Source organism: Lepisma saccharinum, chromosome 27, assembly GCF_977018435.1.
Source record: "Lepisma saccharinum chromosome 27, izLepSacc3.1, whole genome shotgun sequence".
NCBI classification, from domain to species: Eukaryota; Metazoa; Arthropoda; class Insecta; order Zygentoma; family Lepismatidae; genus Lepisma; species Lepisma saccharinum.
In genome coordinates this window covers 54,050,438-54,074,725 of record NC_139255.1, presented here as the reverse complement: position 1 = coordinate 54,074,725, position 24,288 = coordinate 54,050,438, and the positions used below count along the sequence as shown (strand labels likewise).

The following is a 24,288-nucleotide window of genomic DNA, read 5'->3' as shown; positions in this document are numbered from 1 at the left end:
TTTGAAATTGATGATTTGATGATGATGATAATAATAATTTGATTTATAATATAGAAGGAATAATAATAGTTTTGGAAAAAATGGGTTTATTTTAATCAGTTTATAATATTTATTATTGCATAATAATAATCATTATCATGATGATAATGAATATTATTATTATTTATTATCTGAATAGGGTTATAATTAAGCCATACATTTAATTTAGAACAATATTAATGCAAATAATGACTTGATGCCCTATGTAGTAAAAAATATACAAAGCTACATCTAAGGAAAATGTGATGAATTTACATGAGTATGTAGAGTGTTACATAGTAGCAATGAAATAAATAAAGTTTGAGTGTTATACATATTTAAAGAAAACGAAGGTGTACGGGGGTGGGGGGTAAGTACTGATAAAGATATTACTGAGAGTTAGAATGTATAGGCATGTGATGAAGACAAAACTGCGCTTTGCTGGTACTGAGTTTCACCTTCGTCGGGAGTGAATTCCAGGTTACCGCTGCTAGGTACGTACGAGAAGGACTTTTGGACAAATCTGCTTTTGTTAGGTTTGGGGATTACTAGGTCTCTATGTAAAGACGATATGGTGTTTCGGGTACTGAACTCAGAGAGGTGCTTAATCCTATGATGCAATGGAGATGCTTTGTTATGTATACTATGGAATACCTTATTCAGAAAGATGCAAAATATTCTCGAAGTGACGGTGGGTATGTTGTAAGTCTTGCGCAATTGTTGTGAATTATTTTCCTGTTGGTGCATATGAATCGTTCTTAAGCAATTGTTTTGGATTGTTTCAAGTTTCTTCAGATGAGTTAAGTTACCATCAAAAATAAGACTAGCACCATATTCTAAAGCCCCTATCACACGGAACTGGATTTCTAGTTAGAATGCTCTAGTTGACGCTGGACTGGCTACCCATTTGCTAGTTTTCGCCTCACACGGTACTTGTTATACCGTACTTGTCGATAGTCTTTCGTTCCCATAATGGCGGCCGCGCGAGATGTAAACAACGTATCACTTCACACTTTTAAAATACGATAACTATCCAACCGAAAGGAATATCGCATCGCATTAAATGGTTTTAGGTAGAGAAGAACGGCGCTGATAAAATACATACTTTACAACGTTTACTATACACGTATGGAAGAATATTTTAGCTTTTTCAATTGTAAACATGCCTTTCGTGTTGTATGCACTCGGAAGCAGGGTTGGCATGTTTAAAACAAAAGTGTTTAAAACACTTTGTTTTAAACGTTTAAAACACACGGCTTTGTTTTTTTTACAAATGTTTTAAACGTTTAAAACAATGTGTTTTAAACATGTTTTTTTTACAAGTGTTTAAAACACATTTTGGTGGTAGATATTTTATAGTCTGTGATAATTTTTGTTTGGCAACCCTGTTTTTCATTGAATCTGTGTCAATTAATCCGTGCTTTACCGTCTCACTTATCGCACAACACTTGAGCGACCTTATGTTCTGACGTCACGGGAGAAAGCTTTTTAATTTTAGGCTTAATGCCTATGTTGTTAGGTTAGGCAGGCTAGCTATGTATGCACAAGGTAGCAAAATTGTTGTGCGACAAGAAAGACCCGTGCTTTACTGTAGAACTTGAAACCTCTCAGTTCCTTGTTTCGTATCGTCCTGTAAGTTTGAGACTGGTGGAAGCTGGAAATGGAATCTAATATCTAAATACACAATGCGTGATTTTGATCATGACGTGATTTTTTTTCTTTTGCGATACGATTCATTGGTCTGTATAACTGAATGAAGCGCAGATGCTTACTTTTAGTAACATAATTTTGTACTTTGAAAGATAAATTCATCTGGAGAATGTATTATGACACTGCAGGTTGTTTACTGCTATATAAACTGTTCAGGCAGCAGGAAATATTTCACCGTGATTTTTTCAGGACGAGGATAGTAATTCTATAATATTTAGTTTCTTGAAATTTAGAAGAATATAATTCCTAACCTACTTCAGTAGTGGCGGAAAAGGTTACCCACAACTTTTGTCCCTGCAGTCACGGGCGCCGACTTGTCAAAATTATTGGGGGGGGGGCTCTGATCTCTGAAATAAATTAATGAATGACTCATTCTCTCCCTTTCTTAAGTTTTGGCCTCAGTGTTCGGAATCTCATAAAAGATATGGGTGTGCGGGATCCCGAAAAGTCAGGACCGGGATCGGGAAAAAAATTTCCCGTTCCGATCCGGACTTCGGGAAATAACTTCCCGAATTTTCGGTATCCCGTGCAGTCGGAAAATACCGAATGCTTATTTGTAAGTGTCGTTATTTCTCGACGTTTTCTGCATTGTCAATTTCTGGAACTTATCGTAAATTGTTCGTTTTTAATCCAGAAATCACTTAAAGTAAAAATGACGTGTATAATTCGAGATTTTCAGAGCTTCGGGAAATTTTGAACATTTTCCGACTCAGTAGGGAAATTGAAAATTTTTCCCGTCCCGCACACCCCTAATAGAAGCCCATGAATTCCTCTAAAATATCATTTTTTTATTCACAGTTCGAATGCAGAATATTAATTGTCCACGGATGGATATATGCACATCGTCTTTTGAAACTCTTTTTTAGTAAAAATTTTAACAATACTCATAATTACATGCTTAGTATATACTAGTAATAAATCATGCGTTTTGCTGTCTCTGGTCATAGCCTCCCCAAAGTTGATGGTTTAGCGGTTTCAGTCCCCCAAAGTTGATGGTCTAGAAAATTTTAAATGTGCATTAAAAGTTAAGTTCATGTGGCACAATTCAGAGTAAACTTTACAAGAGAAGCAAAATAATACATTAGATCCTCTTAAGCAAAATTATTTGGGGGGCTCTGCCCCCACATTGTTAATATTGGGTGGCTCGAGCCCCCCAAAGCCCCATGGAGTCGGCGCCTATGCCTGCAGTAGAGGTGTGCGGGATCCCGAAAAGTCGGGACCGGGATCGGGAAAGAAAATTTCCGTCCCGATCCCGACTTCCGGAAATGACTTCTCGACTTTTTGGGATCCCAAGCAGTCTGGAAATTCCGAATGGTCATTTTAAAACGTCGTCAATTCTAGACGTTCTCTGCATTGTGGTTTTGTACCAGAAGTGCAAAAACAAGCACTTAAGATGGAAATTACGGGTAGAATTCGAGATTTCAAGAGCTTTGGGAAATTTCGAACACATCCCGTCCCGAAAATTTTCCCACTTTTTCGGGAAATTGAGAATTTTCCCCGTCCCGAATGTCGGGATTTAAAGAATTTCCCGTCCGGACCCAAAAAATTCTGTCCCGCACACCCCTACCGTGCAGTATGGTAAACCTTATCTCCGAAGGGAAATAAACTGTCCTTGTCGCCAATGTACTCATAAAAATGAGTATTTTTTCTCTTTAACGACTTTCACTATAATTTACTGGGAAAAGGTTGAATTTGTTTTGTTTAAAACATGTTTTTTTTAACTCATGTTTAAAACAAAAAAAACATGTTTTAAACAAAAAAAACAGTTTGTTTTGTTCTTTTTAAAAAAAACACAAATTTTGCCAACCCTGCTCGGAAGCCACAGACAAAAAAAGGCTACTTTACAAACTCACAGAATATCTTCACATGGCCAAACTTTGCTCTGATTGGCTGTTCCACAGAATCTAGTCGAAGAAGTTAGTAGCAATTAGAACATGTCCTATTCCTCAAAACCAGTCAAGCAGTCAGCCAGGCGGCCATGATTACTAGCCAGAAAGTCAGTTCATCGCCAACTAGGGCATTCCAACTAGAAATCCAGTTCCGTGTGATAGGGGCTTAACACGGGACGAATAAAGGAAAGGTAGAAAAGGTAGAAATGTCTACTGAGATTTCTATTGAGATATTTACGAATTTTTCGAAATATGTACAAAGGCTGTCGCAGAGAAGGTTAGACTAATTCCTGTATAGGAAAACAGCGTTCACGTTCCACGTAAATCAACACAGATGCTCACTAACGTGGTTTCGCAACATGTGACAACTTGCTACGGAAACAGAATGAGTAATTCTACACGACGCGACTAGTGCCGAAACCATACGCAGTGTTGCCAAGCCAGGAAAAAATCTGTCTCATCTTCTCTGCGACAGCCTTTGTAAATAGACGGTGTTAAAGGCGGAGCTACTGCGGAGCATGCGCACTCCTCTGGTCCCCCTCGAACATCCGGTTACGCTTACGGTGCTATGGACGATAATATGAAATGGCAAAGTGGAGATTCTTTTACAAGGAAATAGCGTGTCAGTTGTGTAACATATGGTTGCACAGTTCAATCGGGAACAAATTTATTGAGTCAAGTATTACTTCGTAGGTTTCCGAAGGACGTAGAGAGACGAAACCTGTTGATACAAGCAGACCGAGAAAGGATTGGTACCCGGAAAGGATTTTTAAGACTTGCATTTTGTTACAAGCATGTTGATCGTTTATCTGCGTATTGTGTTGTGGTGAAAAGCACGCCTCTTAGAGAGGTTTCAAACCGAAGCGACACGCGACAGCAGTGGTTCGTACAGAAGTAACAAGCGACACAGGCCCATTTAGTCTATAAATAAGCATTTACCGCTCATGGGAAATCAAGTCTCAGGCGGCACAATACGCGCCATTGGGAATCTGAGCGACACGTGCAGCTTGTCGTGTCGCTTCGGTTCGAAAAATTTCATTGATCACTGAGGATTCACTTTATTTTAAGTGGCACGCAGATTACACACCGAAGCGAGAAGCAACAGCCCCTTTACTCTAAAGGAAACAATTCACCTTGCATACGAGTACAACAGAGCGAGGCGACACGATGTATGGTACTGAGAAAACAAGAGTCCAGTCCAAGCGACACGTGCATTTTCTCGTGGTGAATTGGTCGAAAGGAAGCTTTCAGATTGCAGCGATGCGTCTCTCTTGGAAACCAACATTAAAAAATAAACAACACCTTCCGAACGACAAATTGCAGGTGTTGCTTGTTGCTTGGACTGGGCCGTTTTATCAATACCGCGCAATGTGTTGCCCCGGCCTGTTATTTGCACAAGCGTGACTGGCATAGGACTGGTGAATGGTTTGCTTTAGATCGAATACTTCTGTGCGAAATCCCGATATCGCTTGTCGCTTCAGTCTGAAAACTCCCTTGTTGCTTGAAGTAAATTCGTGCAAGTGAAAGTGGCATGCCATATCATAGGTTTTCCCTAAATCCCTCAGGCGGAAAGGCGACGTTGAAAGCACAAATATTTACTAGCATTTGTTATGTCATTACTTCTGCAGATTTGTTGGCAAAGATTCACTTAATCATACTTTATAATATAATAATATCACTAGTATTATAGAATTATCTTTCCCACTTTTCCATTTACAAAATAATTCAATATATCTAAACGTTCGTCGTGCGTCTACATGAGATACTTGTATGTACGTAGAATGCTATCCATGGCTATACAACTGGCGGCCACAAAGACACGTCATATTTTAATAATCTGCTCTGCAGATGATCATCCGACGGATTCTAGACGTCCACTCCTTCATAGTAGAACTTTAACAAATACCTTTCTTGACTATCGTCGCACAACTCATGAAAACAAGCGCTCATTTCTTACTTCGTATGACGGTGAATTTGCACTGGCAACAACGGGGACTGGCCTAAACCGGAAGTTCCGGGGGGACCGGGCCAGACCTTACCAATGTTTATGTTTACATTTTTAACACGGTCTATATGGTGATAGATTTAACGAATATAGTTATTTATTTGGAGGTTAAAATTTATCTGGGAGTCGATAATGATTCAGAGATATTTTAAATGATTACTGAAAGGTACCTTCGCGTCATTAAGGGTAATATCTACCCAGTGTCGTGCCCAGGATTTTCGAAAGGGAGGGGTTATGTATATTTTTTCTTGGTAGTCAGCCCTCATTTTGTCATATTTTCCTACCTTTGACGTTCTTTTTTTAGGAATACTGGGCGAAAGGGGGGGTTATAACCTCCATCAACCCCTCCTTGTGCACGCCACTGTATCGTATTAGCCGGAATTCCCTTAACAGTGTGAAACGCCATGGCCTTCATCTTTGCAACGTTAAGCTTCAGGTTCTTGATGTTGTACCAATTTAGAACTTTGGGAAATGAGTTTTCCATTTTCTCCTTTACATTCTCGTATGTTTCTCCAACATGGATGAGAAGGCAGTCATCTACGTACAGAGTAATCGATAAATCTGAATTTATTTGTGTGATATCGTTAATAAATAGGTTGAATAATTTTGGGCCAAGTGTAGAGCCTTGTGGAATGCCGGAGGACACTGCCTGCTCGGTGGAAAGTGAACACTTTCGGTGAGATTTTTCTATTCGCGAGAAAACTTTCCATCCAGAGAACATTTTTGCTATGGAAACCAAATCTATCCTTTAATTTTTGTATTAGCAACTTGTGGTCAACAGTATCAAATGCTTTGCATACGTTCAGGAACATTAATCCAACCAGGGGATAATAATAATAATACAGGGAGGTTATTTCAGTCGTTCACCGCCAGCGTGACGGCCGTTCCGCGGACTCTTCATGCAACAGGTCCCGGCAAATTGCGTTCAGGAAGTCCGTAACAGAAACCGCTTGTTTTGTAATGTTTCCACTTTTCACAATTACAGTTACAATTACAATTGAAATAAGCACGTACCTTGTCGCACGGATGCAGGAAAAGGTGTCCTCCCAAATACAAATATTTCCGGCACCTTATTTCTGACATCTAATCTTAGATTAGACATCGCTACTTTATCCTCAGTTGACAGAAAGGGAAGACAGCATCCCGGCGCATAAAGCAAACCGAAAGCGTAAAATGATACACAGAAAAAACTGGTTTGTTTGGAATTACCAAAAAAGTTTGGTTGAGCTGTTTGGTTATGCTTTTTGTTTCCGATAACCAAATGTTGCTTGTAATTACTAAATAATTTTGTTTAAGAATACCAAAAAATTTGGTCAGACAAAATATGGTACTCGTAAACAAAATGATACATATATAAGTAAAGAGAAACAAAACGTTTGGTTAAATTTACTATATGTGCGTGAGCGTGCTTTCGAATTTGAAATAACGATTGTCCAGTTTCGTCGAGTGTAGTATGAACATCTTTTGTCGAAAATTGAAACTCATATATATAGATAATTACTCGAAGCGAGTCTTTATGTTGCTGTGTAACCTAATATTCTGAAAAAAAAGCTCAGATTATACTTACTTTATACTGAGTTTCCTACACCGGTCGCTAGATGGTTCTGTCAAAATGTATACAAGAAATATAAGTTTTTGTACAACAAATAATGGTACGTTTGATTATAATCATAGTGAAAAATTGTGCTTTACCATTCTTCAAAAGATATGTAAACATCAAAGCTACAAATTAAAGAAGAGAATGTACTGCAGTGAATAAAAGTGAATCTCCCATGAGCAACCTTTTGATTCTGGACTATATAAGTAGAAGGTAAGTGTGTGGCAGAAAAAACAAACACGCTTCAAAATCGGTTAGTTCACGTGAACTTTCTATTCTGAATGTGTAGTTTGAGATCAGTTATTTTGTACAAACTATCCACCCTAGCTAAAATTAGACACATTACAACATAAGTAATTATCAATAAATTATTTAACAAATCGTTTGGTAATTTTGACTAAATTATTTGGTTTTCCTAAACAAATGGGCTACATTTTGTTAGATTTACCAAAATAATATTTGGTTTTGGTAAGCAAAAAATTGTTTACGACAAACAAATAGAACTTGACCAAATCTTTTGGTACTGGTGAACAATTGTTTGGTTTATGCCTATTTAAACAAACGATTTGTTCACCACTACCATTTTTTTGGTTAATCCAAACAAACATTTTTCTCTGTGTATTTAAAAGTAATAATAATGATGATCACTAACCTCCTGTGTTATAAGAGATGTTGAAAATGACTTCCTTCAACAGCAATACAACACGTTTCTTAGGTTCAAGAGATCCTGTCTATCGTAATCCCTGACCACTTTTCTGCAAGAATTCGTTTTCACGTAATTATCGTACATAAAAACTCTATGTTCAAGACTATATTTGTTTAACGACATAAGTAATGAATGAATAACAATTAACACACAATAAAGCACTGGCCATGAGTAGCACATTACAATAACACAGTATAAGCAACACGCGTACTGTTGAACGCAAACAGAATTGAACATGAACGAACACTGACGTCTGGTAGCCGACAGTGTTGCTAACCATTTTTCAGCAATGTCCCTACAGACGTAGTCAAAATGTCCCTACAACTGACCAAATGTCCCTACGCCAAGTAAAGTGACTAAAAAAAAACACCTCATGAGCATGCAAACAGAAGATAAAATATACACATTTACTTACCAAATCTTTCTGCTCGGTGCTTCCACAATTAATGAAGGAGCGAATTTACAATACAGGACCTCTCCCCGATTTTTTGTAATATTTCGCATACTCACTAATTGAGGCCTCCTAATCACGAATTTGAAGTTAAAATTTGGGGGGGTCACGTGTAGAAATTGCAAAATAAGTGACATTGAGTGGTCCGCGATCGGCACGATTGCTTATTATTTACCGGAAGATTTTGTGTTTCCAATACTTAAAAAACGAAATATACATTCCTGATATTACTACGACCCCAAATTTTAACTATGTTTGCCTATCCTAACCTAACCTAACCGTACCTGAATGGTTCGTGGGGCTATCCGTCAATGGTTTGTTGGGCTACCCGTGTATGTTTTTTTCGAGCCCAAATTTTAACTATGTTTGCCTAACCTAACTTAACCTAAACTTACCGAGAATGATCAGTGGGGCTATTCCTGAATGGTTTTGCGGTAATTGTGATTACGAACCGATAAAAAATATTATTTTCGTAGCACTTTAACGGCAAACGTTCATCATCGAAGACGCCATTTTCGTATCCTGCAATTTTATGATTGATGTACTGTTGCCAAATTTACCTGTAATCAAATCAGTTCTTCTACATCGTGATTGTCGCTGTCACATGTAAGCACGTTCTTTGGGCAATATACTGAAATCCATAAGTTTATTAATTAGCCCACAGCCATCCTCCTGCACACTCCACCTAACAATCTGTACAACATTAACAACTTTTTTACTGTTCTCTTCCGCCATTCTTACACGATCCATGCTCTCCAAGTATGAAATCAACAGTGTGGCAACGCTGTAGACAGCGTAACTAATTTTAATTTGTTCATATCAACAAATATGGCTACCATACTTGTATACGGAGAATCATTGCGAGAATTGAAAAGCTTATTTTACAACTTCTACACGTTAATGAACATTTTTTCCCCCTCACCCCAACATGTTAACTTGAGATAAATAATCACGAATAATTATTTCGTGAGTATAAGACGTAGCATAGAAATTACAGAAGGGTCCGGTATTGTAAATTCTTGCCTTAATGAATAATAGGGGTGTGCTGGACAGAATTTTTTGGGTCGGGACGGGATCGGGACGGTAATTTTTTTAAATCCCGACATTCGGGACTGAAAAATTTGCAATTTCCCGACCAAGTCGGAAAATTTTCTGGACGGGAAATGTTCGAAATTTCCCGAAGCACTGGAAATCTCGAATTTTACAAGTCATTTTCACTTTAAGTGATTGTTTTTGCATTTCTAGAATAAAAACTTACAACTTTCGATAAGTTCCAGAAACTTACAAGGCAGAAAACGTCGAGAATTAACGACTTTTTAAAGTAAAGAATCCAGCACACCCCTAATGAATAACGTTGAGTCGTTTACTGTTGATTATGTTATTTGAAGTCATACATGCTGCTGCTGTGAAGAGATAGATGTTGGTTGGTGATGCTGTATTTCCTGCATTCTTTAACAATTTTGGTCCCATTTTATTTCCCTTTTTTGTTTTTGTATCACTTAACATTGAAAATATTCTTTCCGTTTCCGCGTTAGAATGCGGCAATGTTAGCACTATTTTCGCGAGAGTGGAAATGTTTTCAAAAAGGAACTTGCCTTGAAAGTTTTTGGTAACCGATAACATGTTCCAAAATTCTGATGGAGATCTGTTAGTTAGTTCTTTTTTCTCCTCCTCGCTAAAGTATCCAGATAAACTAATTCATAAAATGTAATTTACCAAGATTGAAAAAAGTACCTACGTTTTCCCTCATTTGGCAAAATCTGTCCCTACGTTCCTACGCGGGCGAAATTTAGTGAAAAGTTCCTATGCGTAGGGACATGTCCCTACGGTTGGCATCACTGCCGACACGTGCAGTATGAAGCGCCCTCTCGCGGCTGACAACTCACCCAACCCCCGATAAGCTGCAGGCGCTGTCGCGACAACTGAGAATAAAGTAGCGATGACTAATCTAAGATTAGATGTCAGAAATAAGGTGCCAGAAATATTTGTATTTGGGAGGACACCTTTTCCTGCATCCGTGCGACAAGGTACGTGCTTATTTCAATTGTAATTGTAACTGTAATTGTGAAAAGTGGAAACATTACAAAACAAGCGGTTTCTGTTACGGACTTCCTGAACGCAATTTGCCGGGACCTGTTGCATGAAGAGTCCGCGGAACGGCCGTCACTCTGGCGGTGAACGACTGAAATAACCTCCCTGTAATAATAATACTAATAATAATAATTGTCATTTCTATACACATTTTGTCATAGGCCTGATTCCCCTACAAATTTCTAACGATTCTTACGATCCTCGCGTAACATTACTAGGTTCAAGGTTCGAATCTCACCTAACTTTCATTTGTATATGCTCTTGCATCCATTTCTGCAAGATCGTCCATCCAGCCACATTGTCGTGCTTAACCTTATGGTAGAAACACTACGTTTGATTTGATTTGAGTTTGATACCAAGTCCAGTTTATACAGAGAATGGCTAATCGGGACTGGACCTTCAAGTTAAATCTGGGATCCGAACCATTATGTGTCTCGAACCTGAGATCCAGTGCCGGATCTACAACCCTCAAAACCCCGCAGTGGGGGGGGGGGAGACAAGTAAGCCTTTAGGGGGGCCCTCAGCCACTGACATAGTAGAGGGTTCGTATATGCGCATATAAAAAAAAACGTAGTTACTCAGAGGTACAGAAACGAATACAATATCACAGGTAAAGTTCAAGTTCCCTGTGCATGTAGCACCGTGCCATGAAGGCACATTTAGGATATGTGGGGGGCAGGGCCCCACTTATTTTCGATGCTGGACATCTTGGAGGTGATGTGATCAGCACCACGCTCCAGCCGCATTTACACCCCCCACCAACGGGTACCATTTGAATTGATGCTGGGTGGACCCTGGATCAGCTATTTGTGGTAGTGTTGCCCACGAGACGAGACTTTGGCCTGTCTCGTCTCGTGGAGTCTCGTGGAAATGCTGTCTCGTCTCGAAAATATTCGTTTGTCTTATGACACATGGTCAATCTCGTCTCGTCTCGAATTTTTAAAACCCTGTCCCGTCTCGTCCCGTGGGCAACACTAATTTGTGGGGACAAAGCCGGAAGAATTCCGACCCTAGATCAAATCAGGCTACAATTTCATGAGAAAATAGTGTCATATATGTATTACGTCGTTCGGAAAGTAAGTTCCATCATGCAATAAAATGAAAAATATAAATAGTAATATCATGATCTTTATAGGGGTGAGAATATATACATGGTACAACATTCACACATAATCGCTATAAGAATTCAAGCACGCATCACAGCAAGATACCAAGTTCGTTATACCCCTATCATAGAACGTTTCCGCCTGAATGGAGAACCATTGGGAAACTGCAAGTTTCAGTTCTTCGTCAGTACCATAATGTTTTCCAGCAAGGAATGCCTTAAGGTGGAGGAAGAAATGAAAATCAGATGGGGCAAGTTCAGGACTGTAAGGGGGGTGTGGTAGTTTTTCACAAGGAAGGTCGTCAGGAGTTCCTGAGTTTCGTTTGCCACATGCGGACGAGCATTGTCGTGGAGGAGAATGACACCCGACTGAGCATGCCACATCGTTTGTTTTGTATTGCACGACGCAGGTTTTGAAGTGTCACACAATAGGTTCCGGCATTGATGTGCTGTCCACGCTCCATAAATTCCACAAGCAATACTCCATGCCTATCCCAAAACACAGTGCACAATGCACATGATTTTTTTGTTCGTAAGCTTTGGTTTTGGTTGCGTTTTCCGCGGTGACGCGGAGTGCCTCCACTCCATGGTGCTTCGTTTCTGTTCTGGGGTTTCATGCAAAACCCATGTCTAGTCTCCAGTCACAATCCGATCCAACAACTCTTCCCCCTCCTCACTATACCGTTTCAAAAACTCTAATGCACTTCCCATTGTTTCCTTTTTGGAATTTTCGGAGAGCTGGTGAGGGACCCAACGGTTACACAATTTGCGAAATTTCAAATTTACTGTTACAATTTCATACAGCACAGTTCTGGAGATTTGTGGAAACTCTAATGACAGCTCAGACAAAGTGAATCGTCTGTTCTCCCTAATCTGCTCTTCCACTAAACGAACCAAATTGGGATTCACAACAGACGGTCGACCAATTCGTTCTTCATCATGAACACTAACCCGTCCACCTCGAAACCGTCTCACCCATCTTCTTACTATTGAAGCACTCATTATTCCTTCTCCATGCACCTCACAAATCTGACGATGGATATCCGTAGCTGGAACATTACGTGCATCCAGAAAACGGATCACGGATCGCACCTCACACGTGGCGGGAGTTTGGATTGTCCGAAAGATAACAACAACGCATTACGCACTACTCTGCTGACCAACTTGCCTCACACTGACGTCTGGACTTCATCAAGGTTGTGGCTACTCAAGGCGCATGCGCATTCACACTGCCCCGCTTGCAGTGCCACGGTATTCATCAGTGGAACTTACTTTCCGAACTTATATCACATCACCACCGCTGTCGAAACCGGGAGGGAGGGGCAGAGGGGCCCGGGCCCATCCAGTTCTCGTTTGACCCCCTTATAAGGGGCCCAATGCATACTTCCAACATATTACATAACTTTTGCACACAGAAACTTCACACAACAGGTGGGAAATTACGCAGGATTCTGCTCTGAAATGGGCAGAATCAATAATGTGGGACTATCACTCAGTTTGAGGGTGTTTCTTGTGCTTGTGCGTTTACTATTTCAGTATTTCCTTTTTCAAACTGACAATGAATTAAGGAAAACGCATGGCATATTATGAATGAATATGTGCGAGAATAGAGGAAGAAGCATGGGAATACTGCAGTCTTCATGCTCTTGAATGAGCCAGTCCATTGCAAAATAGGTTCCTTTGTTTCCCTTCGGAAATGTCAAAAATCGCTCGCCCAGATGAAAATTTTATCTTGGGCCTTCCTTTTTTATGTAAATATGTGTGAAGATATTAAACTCCTATAAAGGATTGTAAGAATAAGTATTATAAACAGAATATGATAAAAAAAAAATTCTCAGTCAAAAGTTACATGTAAAGTATTATGATGTATATTTCCATAATCACAGTAGTACAGTGAATTTTTTGTCCAGCTAATCAAGTTCGATGTACCCTGATATAGCTATATGTTTTGTTGTCAAATACAGTTATTGCAATTACTATTTTTCAAAGGTTAATTCAAGTGTGTTAGGTTCCACCTAAATGAAAAAAAAAATTGCCCCTCTTCCCGCAAACAGAAATAAATCAGTATTTATGCTTTACTTAGCTTTACCCCGCCCAAAATCTCTTAACAAATCGGCGCCTATGAACATCACCCCTTTCCCATTTTTTAAAAAAATTGAGTTGAATTCAATATGGAGGCCACTATCCGCTTGGAACACACCAACGTGGTTCCCCCTAAGCATAACCTGTTTCTATCGATTGTACCCAGCCTAACTCCTTTACTTTTTATAGGGGGTGTTAACGGACTTTTGAATCACCCTGTAGGCCCTCGTATGTGAGTTTGTCAACATGAGATCAAGAATTACACACACAGATATTATATATGTGTAATATATATATATGTATATATATATATATATATATATATATATATATATATATATATATATAATGTGTGTGTGTGAATGTAGGTAGAGGGGACCTTTGGTAATATTTTGCGGGGGGGGGGGCAAGATTTGTAGATCCCGAAACACTCCGAGCAAGAGAAAACAAAATAAGAATATCCAACTTTGGGTCAAGTCATCATTTATTGCCACCGAAAGATCTAAGCCGGTCACTGTCATTGAATGTATGTCACAGATAGCGTTACGATTCATCTTCATCGATTTCCTTTGCGACCACGCACTTGACGTAGCACAAACGTTGGGCCTACCACCGTGCAACCCAGTTGCTATGCCAACCCACAACGCACAACAACATTGCTAACAGCATTCCGTAAAGAACCGCCAGCAGTTCGCGCCACGAGTTATGCAAGTACAGTTTCCACGACGATGATACAGATAGGACACGTGAACAGATGATCTGATTCTTAATGGGGAAGCCGAAAGCACGTTCAGACTTGCTAAACCAGCCGATCTGTGAGTATCAGAAACTAGCCTTCAGATTGCACAAGTTTTTCATCGCAGCTCGTGCCTTAACTTGTAATTCAGACATCTGTATGATGTGTTAAGTTTCACAACTAGGGAAATCCTTGAGGTTCTGATCCCAAAAGGTTATGTGGGCGTAACTTATTTTAATCTATAATTCACCACATTTTCGTACATAGCTACACACGATGTTCTTCTTTCCCGCACGCCAATCATGACATAATCCCCATAAAGTATTTAATTACGACAGCGTGTCTACTACTTGAAAGTCACTTAGCTTTTACCTGTAATGAACGCTACTTAATCGGCCTAAATTCTTCCGTTTCTTCATCTCATGGATTAAATATGACGCAAAAGTTACTTGGAAACAGCTAAGTAAATGGATTACTAAGAAAATATATTCTGTTTCCCCCCTTCCCTCGTCTAATCTCACATATTGCTGCATGATGCCAAGGTGTAATATTTTTACATATATTTTAGAAAATTTATGCATGTTGAATTTTATATTATTTTGAGGACCCCCCGCCAATAATGATAGTGCGGTTTGCGCCATTAGTTCCCTTCCCTGTAGACACCTCTATTGTAAAATCTCGTAAACTTGAATATAATGATAGTTGAAAATCCAAATTACTTTAAAAACAACTAATGAAGGCATTTCAAGTTGATACCTGGTTATTTATAGGCATGTCAATGTCACATTTTATTCAAAGCAATCCATTGTTGGCAACTCTGTGAACTTGGGTCGATGTCGAAACGAGTCGTCAAAGAGATTTTGATTTGATTTGATTTTTGTTAGCCTAGCGTAGCTTTTCTACCACTTTTGGCTAATTGTTACGATAAGAATTACTTATATGAAAATTGATGAAGGGGCACACTCTCAAAGAACACCCATGACACGGAGCATGCTGCTCTCTGCCTATGCCCAGGCCACGATTGGAACCCGGGACCATTGGTGTCGTAGCTGTGCTAACCACTCCGCCACAAAGATCGGCAAACAGAAAATTCCATAAGAAAAGTTAACGACATCTATACACTGAAAATCAGTACGGAGACACACTCAGTGGCGAAGCGTCCTATGAGGCCAGGAGGCCGGGCCTACCCACGCCATCACTCTTTTGAAGGTGTATTTACTTATTTCGTCAAAACACATGTGATGCAATGGAAAAGTTTGGAATTTTCATTTATGATAATTACAAAAAAATTCTAACCCTGTCCAGTATACGAACTTTCCACGGAGTGAGGCACATTTGCTGGGGCCTCTTCTCTTCACATTCCGTTGTATGGTGGTATATGCGGGAAGCCTAATCTTACGAGTACTGTACGTATGCTTATAACGTGCTCCTGAGGCCGGCCTCGCGGTGTTACCTACTAGAACGAACAGAATATCAGCAACACTGCATTTCAGCCAGGGTTGGAAATTTGTGGTGTACCGGCATTTTTTGTAAACATTAGCATGTGTTCGTGCAGAGATATTTCTATTTCATTGTACATTCTCCATATTTTGTACGAAACTTAGGTTTTCCTTCCTTTCATCGACAAGTGTAAGTGAAATTGAAAATTACGGAGTAGGTGTAGTTCTGACTTCGTTTTCTGGTCAGAGTGCTGATGGTCTTGTCGATTCACCCAACACCGTAGCGTAAACAGAAAGTCTAAAGAACTTATATTTCTAAAGTAAGTCTTCATACCAAATTATGTAAATTAATATGCTAGTTACGCCTTATATTTACAAAGTAGTTTTACTTTCACTGGAAATAGAATAATTTACTTTTATCGTGAACGGGGATTTCCCCGCTCGTTCCCTCTCTGTGAAAACTTGCCTTCTGCTCAGGACGCTACAAGGGAGCGTGGCTCGGAGCGCGAGTTTCGTGATGGTAGAGCTTTGTTTGTGATTCGTGTCTTGTGCAGCGATCAGATTTATGCAAGAAGTGCCGGACTGAAATGCAAGAACAATCGAGTGCTTAATTGAGTGAAGATGTAATCATCGGTAAGGTAGGACCCACTTTTGGTCTTTCATGTTTCCTTCTTATGACAATCATATCTAAAATGTTTTCAACTATATTTTCCTTTGCAAGTAGCAGTGGCAAGTAACAGAAAAATATTTTAAAAAATTCAAAGTTGTTGAAACGTTATTTAATGCGTTAACACTGTCGTTGAATAAATATTACAAGCAGACATTTTTTTTTATGCAGCCGACACAAGCGAAGAGGTAGGCAGTTTCGTTTACCCTGAAGGGATAACAAGAGAAAAGGGCGTTCAATGAGAGTACAATGCAAGGGAAGACTTTTTTTGGGTTTAGGACAAAGGGTGTTGTGTTATGGGGTTATTGCGCGGGCCATGTCTGTTTCAGGTCTGGCGGAACAGGCCAGTGTTGTCACATTGGATTGGCAGAAAAGAGCTAAATTGCGCCTAAAAATTGGGACTCTATTCTCTCAAGCAACTTCATTTATTATAACCTGTTTATATGTTACATAGTAACCTGTCGTGTTGCCGGGTCCCAAACAAGGATCCTATGTTCTATTGTCACGTAAAGGTGTCTACTAACACAAGGGGTAGAACAAACTAGGATGCGAAGTATACACACTGAATGAGAGAGGTCACCTTTACTTATGTTTTTTCTTTAAAGCCCCGTGGTGGTCATCCTAACACGTTACGAAGCCAGGTGACCTAATTGTGGTCATGCCAATGTTTCCTGATCATCTTTGATTCATTCTCCATACATTCCCATCGTCACGATTAACATAGAGCAGAACAAATGAGACGAAAATATTCAAAACTTAAATTATGTTTACTTGCACATACAGGTGTCAGAAATTCATTTATCTAGAAAGCCAAGACCGGAATTACAACATTCCTTTAGTTAGACAACATATAACAATGGTGTGTTCCTCGGTGCGAGGAAGTCTTGCTAAAAAAACTAAGTTGGCAGCAGTAGAACATACCAAACTGACAGTCGCTGAAAGTGCGGAATTCTGTCGTGTGCGCACGGCACAAACGTCAGACTGACCCGAAAATTATGGGGGGGGGATCCACCCCTTTTTACCTCAATTGCAAAATAAATTTAGAAAAAAAGTGATGAAGAATTGACAACAGGGCTCGAGCACTATTCGTTGGATTTTCGCGATGTCCCATGATTGGTAGTTCTTTCTGGAGGTGTGTGCATAAATCAGGGGTTGAAAAAATACAAACAAATAAAAAAAAACAACAAATGAACAAAATCTATCGATGACATCTGGTGGGCGGGAGGAGAACGTCTAAGACATAATTATCGTATTGATGGCCGGTAACAACACTTTTGAAAACGTCGCGCCACAGGCAAGTAAAGAAGCGGTCTGGAGAGACATTGAACTACTCTCCATGACATAGCCCCCCTCCCTTTCGTTTTACATATTTAAGCAACTCATAGAAATTATCGCACTTTTGCGCCTACCCTGCTAGGAAATCTACGCTTCGCCACTGGACACACTGTATACAGGCCCGTAGCCAGGTAGGGGCCAGGGGGGCTCAGCCCCCCTGGAACTACCGTCAGCCCCCCTGGCACTGAGGGCAGCCCCCTTGACATTAGGTAAAACTATTTTGTGTAATTTGTTTGCAGTGAAAATGTAGACAGCAGATATTATTTTGCTCACAACTTTGGTGAAGGATAAATTCAGGGAACATGAACAGCAGCTATTTCATTCGTTCATCTTATTTATAAGAAGTCTTAATTAGCGGCAAGTATTTAAAAGGTAAAGTGTTCCCCTGTGCATAGCACCACGCCATGAAGGCGTATAGGGGGTGTGGGGGTAACGCCCCACACTTTCTTGATCCGGTCGTGAGTGGGGTGATGTGATCAGCATCTCGCCCCTGACCGCCTTTACCCCCCAGGGTTTCCCCCCAGGTACCCATGTTATTTGACGCTGGGTGGGCGCCGGGGCCGCTTCCATCCTTAGAAAAGTTCCCGGATTTGAACCGGCTGGGGATCGAACCCGGTACCTTGAGCATGGTAGCCAGACGCGTTACCGACTGAGCCACCGCGGCCACTTAAGGAGATTCTTTTCTCTAGACTTCAGAAAGTTCCTTCACCGGGGAGCTTCTTTATCTGTACCTTCGTTGCCCCTGTTGCAACCTCCCATTTATACAGAAATCTGTGACTTTGATGTCATTATGCAAATTCCCTCCGCATCTGCGTCAAAGGTTAACAGCTCCCAAGTTTTGGGAACGAAGGGGAATTCTATTGTTTAGGCCGGGGAGTGGAATGTACGCTAGGGACTATGATTGAATATTGTCCATCTTTTCCTGTGTAATATAAATATCTGTATCATCAAACATGGTATGAAGTGTGTAGTAGAACCCCCTCCCCCACACATAAAATGTACCTTCATTTAACACTATTAAACTTTTGAAAAATTGACTTGATTTACAAAGCCCCCCCCCCCCCCCCTGGAGATCAATTCTGGCTACGGGCCTGACTGTAGTGCGGACTGGTTAGCAGAACAGTTTACAGCACCAGGGATCCCGGGTTCGAATCCCAGCCTCAGCATGGATGTTCTTTGTTAGCGTCCCTTCACCATATCATCACTCAACCTCATCTTCTCGACTAGCAAAAAGTGGCAAAAAAGCGAAATAAAATAAACGAAATCAACCATTCAAACAACACTCTACATATTTTTTACACTGTACTGTATATTTCAACGGTTTAACGAAAGTCCGGATAACTGAAATAACCTAAAAGAACAGTAGAAAGTGCATTAAAACTCTGTTTATAGCAACAAAACACGTTTATTATGGTGTATTTACACGGCATAGGCCTAAATACATTATACAGTACAGTACAAAGTTTGCGGGAAACAGAATTTCATCAGTGGTTGACTGCCTTTTGTTTGGGAAGTTCTCTTGTTCACTTCTAGCCACATTTAAAACCTTGCATTCTGTTCATTTTTTTTCCTTTAGCCTGTCCGGATTAAGCGAAGTCCGGCTTATCGGTGTCCGGATTAACGAGGTTTTACTGTACTCGAAACGAGACTGAGAAATAACCTTGAGCGGTGGCGTGCCCAAGGGTGGGGGTAATAATCCCCCCTTTGACCCAGTATTCCTAAAAAAAAAAAAGAACGTCGAAGGCAGGAAAAGATTGCAAAATGAGCCTGATTTTTTTGTTATGGAACAAAGTGACAGTTTGAAACATTTATTTGTATGGGTAAAACTTCCTTTGGCAGGATTGACAACAAAAAATCATCTGACATTGTAATAATACTAATTACAACTAATAGGACCTGAAAGTACCGACAGGTCACTAATGTTTTGTGTATAAGCAGAGAAATAAATGATGTGGTGCTTAGTTATGCAATATATACTCCCTTCAACACTTACATGCAAAATATCTACCCTCTACCAATGACACATTTTAGAATATACTCCTCAGAAGACAAATATATAAATTAGAAGACAAATGAGCAAGCCAGAGCAAATAATAATTCCCTTTAGTACATTATTACATTACAAACTGAATTTGCATTATCATATAATTTAGACAATTATCAACTATAAACAACAATCATACACAAATATACAGCTATTCAATACATGTAATAAGGGGGGAACCCCCGAAGTAAGCCCGGCTCCTCCCGCCTACATTCGAGGGTATGGTCTTATTGTCCTGGTTCCTAAAAATATACCAGGACGTCAGTTGCTCCGAATTTGACGGTTCCCCCGACTTTATTTCCTCTATTTATTACTATTTGCATTTTAAAATAGGTATAATAATAATAAATTGTAATGTTATACAGGGAATATATACATGATATAATTGATGTATACAATACTTTATGTGATATTATTTCTGTTCTGGAATCCAGAACAGATGACATGACATTACATTACATAACAATATTAATAATATTATTTTAACAACATCATGAAGAACATCTTCAATAACATTCTCGATAACGTTTCCCTGGCAGTGAGACAAGCATGCATAATATTGGAGTCGCAGAAGATTCCGTTCCGGCATTCCAGAGCGGTTTGATGTAAAAGATGATTTTCCTCATCAAACCCACAGAACCCAACTCACAAGTCCAGAACCCCAGTCTGGCATACCAGAGCAGGGAGCCCAAAGAAAGGCCGCATCCTGCGCCCACACTGATTGCTATTCATTAATTAGAAAGAAGAGATAAAATTAAAATTTTGGAGTGTGATATTTGTATTTGTATTTGAATTCTTTAGGGTCGTTACCGCCGCGTGCACAACCGCCGCGTGCCAGAGCAAATAAAAAAAATCATCACTCTTGTCCTCCCAACAGTGGCGTGCCCTGTATTTTGGTTAGGGGGTAAGTTATATATACTTTTTTATTAGCCAGCCCTCATTTTTCGTCTTTTCCCCCTTTTTGATAGTCTTTTTAAAAATTACTAGGCCAAATGAACAGAATGCAAGGTTTTAAATGTGACTAGAAGTGAACAAGAGAACTTCCCAAAGAAAAGGCAGTCAACCACTGATGAAATTCTGTTATTACCCCCCCAAGACCCCCTTGGGCATGCCTTACATTACCTTATATTCATCGCTATTATCCTCAAATGGTGTCTCTACATCAGAGATATTTTCTGCCAGTCACCCATCAATATCGATATTTGTACCATAGCACTACAACACCAAAAAGAGCTGTCTAGAACATTGGGGTGTGCAAGGATGGGGGGTTGGTGGGGGTCATAGCCCCTATTTGGCCCATTATTCGTTAAAAAAAATAACGTCCAAATTAGGAAAAATGGCAAAATGAGATCTGACTGCTAAGAAAAAGTGTAGACCACCAGTTTTGAAAATGTGGGTGACGCCACTAGTTTAGAAGTACGGAAAATATATTAATATTTTTTCGACCAAAGTAGACACCAGAAACCTGTCGGGACTGCAAAGTTCCAGGTGATGCTTTGCTCATAAAACAACTTTCCGATCATATTTGGCCAAAATTATTTCATAACCATATATATGTGAGCTAAGAATAAAATACATAAAATTCTGGGGTACTTATAGTTATTCTAATATATAATTTTCATAAATCTAAGACGACTGCACGTTTATGAGGTCAATATGGCTGCATTACTAAGGCTCTGTCCGAAAGGTGCAAAGTGCAGAATTGCCAAAGCAATTCAACGCAAGCCAAATGCCAAACGATTGAAGAGAACGTGATGACGTAATAGCTTCGACTAATGTTGAAAGTGGCAGAAAGATAAATTGCAACCTTAAAAAAAATACACTCGTTGTTCATTTGTTTAAAATCACGAAGGTAGAAAGCGAGCAGCACAGGTAAGAGATACGTTATTGGCCAGCAAGTTGTTGGTTATAGTTCTTCTAATGTGTGGAAATGTATGTGTACGAGCATTTGAAAATGCTATGTGATTTCTATTGCGAAAAACAAGTGTTTAAATGGCGAGGAAAACAACGAGTACTCAGTTTTATACCCTGATCGTATTTGGCGCTGCAGTCGAAGTGCAATTCGAAAGACAACACTTCCAGTCCACGACTTGAAGACCGCACTCCAAGATGCTCGGAGCATGCTCGCTTCAAGTACGGTCTTGCACCTTTCGGACACGGCCTGATGCTTAGGTCTAAGAAATTGCTTACTGTTCCCTTGCATATGCTTCCAGCAGTGCGTGCCGTTTGTTGTGAGTAGTAAACACTACACATAACAGGGACACACAAATTCCGCCGAGACAGAAACCAAATGTGTCATGTAGCAAGCGTTTGTAGGATGTGGAACTTTCAAGTCCCGTCAGTTGATAAAGGGTTAAAGAAAAAAATATACGTATCTCCTCCCTTTTTAAAATCTTTTGGCACGTCACTGCCTTCGAGATTTTTATCCACTCTATGCTCAGATAAGCTGAACCTACATATTAAAGTGGAACTCGAACTACTGCGCACCGGGAATCGAACAAAGGTACCTTTGGTTACAAAACGAGATCGTTTGTCATTATTTTAAATGGGAATGAACTGGAAGGTACTTACATTTGTAGGACATCTCAAATACTGTCACTCTGAAATTACTCGGGGGGTTGAGTGTAGGTGGGTAGAAATATTTTTTCACCGGAAATTTTCAATCTTGATGACATTTCGAAGTTGACAGTATTAAACATTTATAACTTTTTTTTATTTAACTTATTTTTTTTAAGGTTGCAATTTATCTTTCTGCCACTTTCAACATTAGTCGAAGTTATTACGTCATCACGTTCTCTTCAATCGTTTGGCATTTGGCTTGCGTTGAATTGCTTTGGCATGAATCACATCATCATAAAGCCTCGGTTGACCTCTGTGGATAAATTAAATTCAGACCGTTTTCTATAACAATATTTTTTTGTCTTACAGATGAAGAGTTGTCACATCCTCTCATTTTTTCGCGTTACTACAATCAGTCAACATTTTTTCCAAAAGCATGTTTTAGAGTTGCAATTGCTCTTCGCTTTTTAAGCTCTTTTTTGTAGTTGCGTTTCACTTTTTGACGTCCATTGTTTGGTGCTTTAACAGGAACAGGAACTGCCTATGTAGTACGCCTACTGCTGGCTAGTGAACGGAAAGAGTAATCAAATGGACGTCTAAATCCCTAAGAGCTTTTAGCAAATGTTTTAGAAACTGAAAATTCAACTCAATTGGAGACGGGATGCCTTTGCAGCAGGGAGGCCTGCTCACGATTGCAGGTAAATAATACTGATATGAATATAAGGGTTACACCTAGTGCTTTCTTTTTCTGGGAAGAAAAGTTTCGTACTCTTATTGTCATCGTGTTCATCATAAGATCTATTCAGGGGTGTAAGGGGTGACTCTTTACGGAGACACCCAAATGCCAAGGCCGTCCGGAAAGGGGGGGGGGGGCGTGGCCCCCATGGAAAATGAAAGCCAACCAAAAATGATATATTTCACAGATATAATTTCATTTTAGCCACAATAATTTGTGTTAATTAATGCACGAACATGATAAATTCCAATTAAGCAATGTTTCTTGAGGGAACAACACTATTATTGGGGAAAATGTGGCTTATTTGCCCTCACTTGGAAAAAAATACCTTCCTTGCTCCTCCCTGGAAAAAAAATCCTGCGGACGTCCATGAATACACCCTGAACTGCATTTTGCAGACTCGCGAGGCTCTGGCGTCTGAACTCACATGCAGTATAGTCCTACGTGGGTCTCGTGCTGTGTGCTCTCCTTGTGTGTTTATGATTGTCCTTTCATTCATTTCATCTTTATCACCATTCATCCTCACCTTCGCAATTAGCCAAAAGTGGCAGAAAAGCGAAGTAGAATACTATATAAAATCAATCAATCAATCATAAGATATTCTCAAAATATTGTGGTATGTTCATAAATAACCATACCTCCACGTAGATACGGATACAGGCATTTCTTTCATTAAATGACAATTATTAGTTTTATTGTCGACTAGATACACAAAGATGCCGGTACTAACCACCAGCAAAAAAGCATCGGTCACCAAAGATAGTCTAACTCATCGAAAGATGGGACCACTTTCCACATTTGAAAATACACGGCGAGCCACATTTTGTGGTTCATAAAAATTCTAACACACGATTAAAATGTTCTTTTAACACACAAACGACCAGGGTAATAAAATATATTTATAGCTCCGATAGTTGGCACAGCGGACGAATATATACGGGTAAGCTTTGCTCAGTTGTAGCCTAAAATTTGTTATTTTTATCGGTACTCGAGTGTTCGTCAGTGTCAAGGTTTAGTTGTGCATGAGACTGAGAAAGAGGCGATCCTAGTCTAGTGTATTAGAGGATTATTGTTATTATTTATATTATTTCTTTTTGAAATATTGACCCAGACTCCGG

The 24,288-nt window shown here is 39.7% G+C and overlaps 2 protein-coding genes across 4 annotated transcripts in view; one reads left to right on the top strand and one right to left on the bottom strand.

The window, feature by feature from the left end:
• Positions 1 to 12,202: 12,202 nt before the first annotated feature.
• Positions 12,203 to 12,574, bottom strand: LOC145980257 (histone-lysine N-methyltransferase SETMAR-like). Its single transcript, XM_083113266.1, has one exon. The coding sequence runs from the start codon at positions 12,572 to 12,574 to the stop codon at positions 12,203 to 12,205; it is 372 nt and encodes a 123-aa protein (XP_082969392.1).
• A 1,723-nt stretch (positions 12,575 to 14,297) lies between these two features.
• LOC145980294 (uncharacterized) overlaps positions 14,298 to 24,288 on the top strand; it is a 224,749-nt gene continuing 214,758 nt past the window's right edge. For 2 of the 3 annotated variants that reach the window (XM_083113312.1, XM_083113314.1), the window contains exon 1: positions 14,298 to 14,469. In XM_083113312.1, coding sequence (XP_082969438.1) covers positions 14,424 to 14,469 — 46 coding nt within the window. In that variant the 5' untranslated portion in view covers positions 14,298 to 14,423. Of the gene's footprint in view, positions 14,470 to 23,046; positions 23,133 to 24,288 lie in introns of those variants that run through there. The other variant, XM_083113313.1, reaches the window with a different exon arrangement.

What these genes read in the sequence shown, in the direction of transcription:
- LOC145980257 (XM_083113266.1), bottom strand. Translation starts at nt 12,574, where the DNA reads ATGAGTGCTTCAATAGTAAGAAGATGGGTGAGACGGTTTCGAGGTGGA.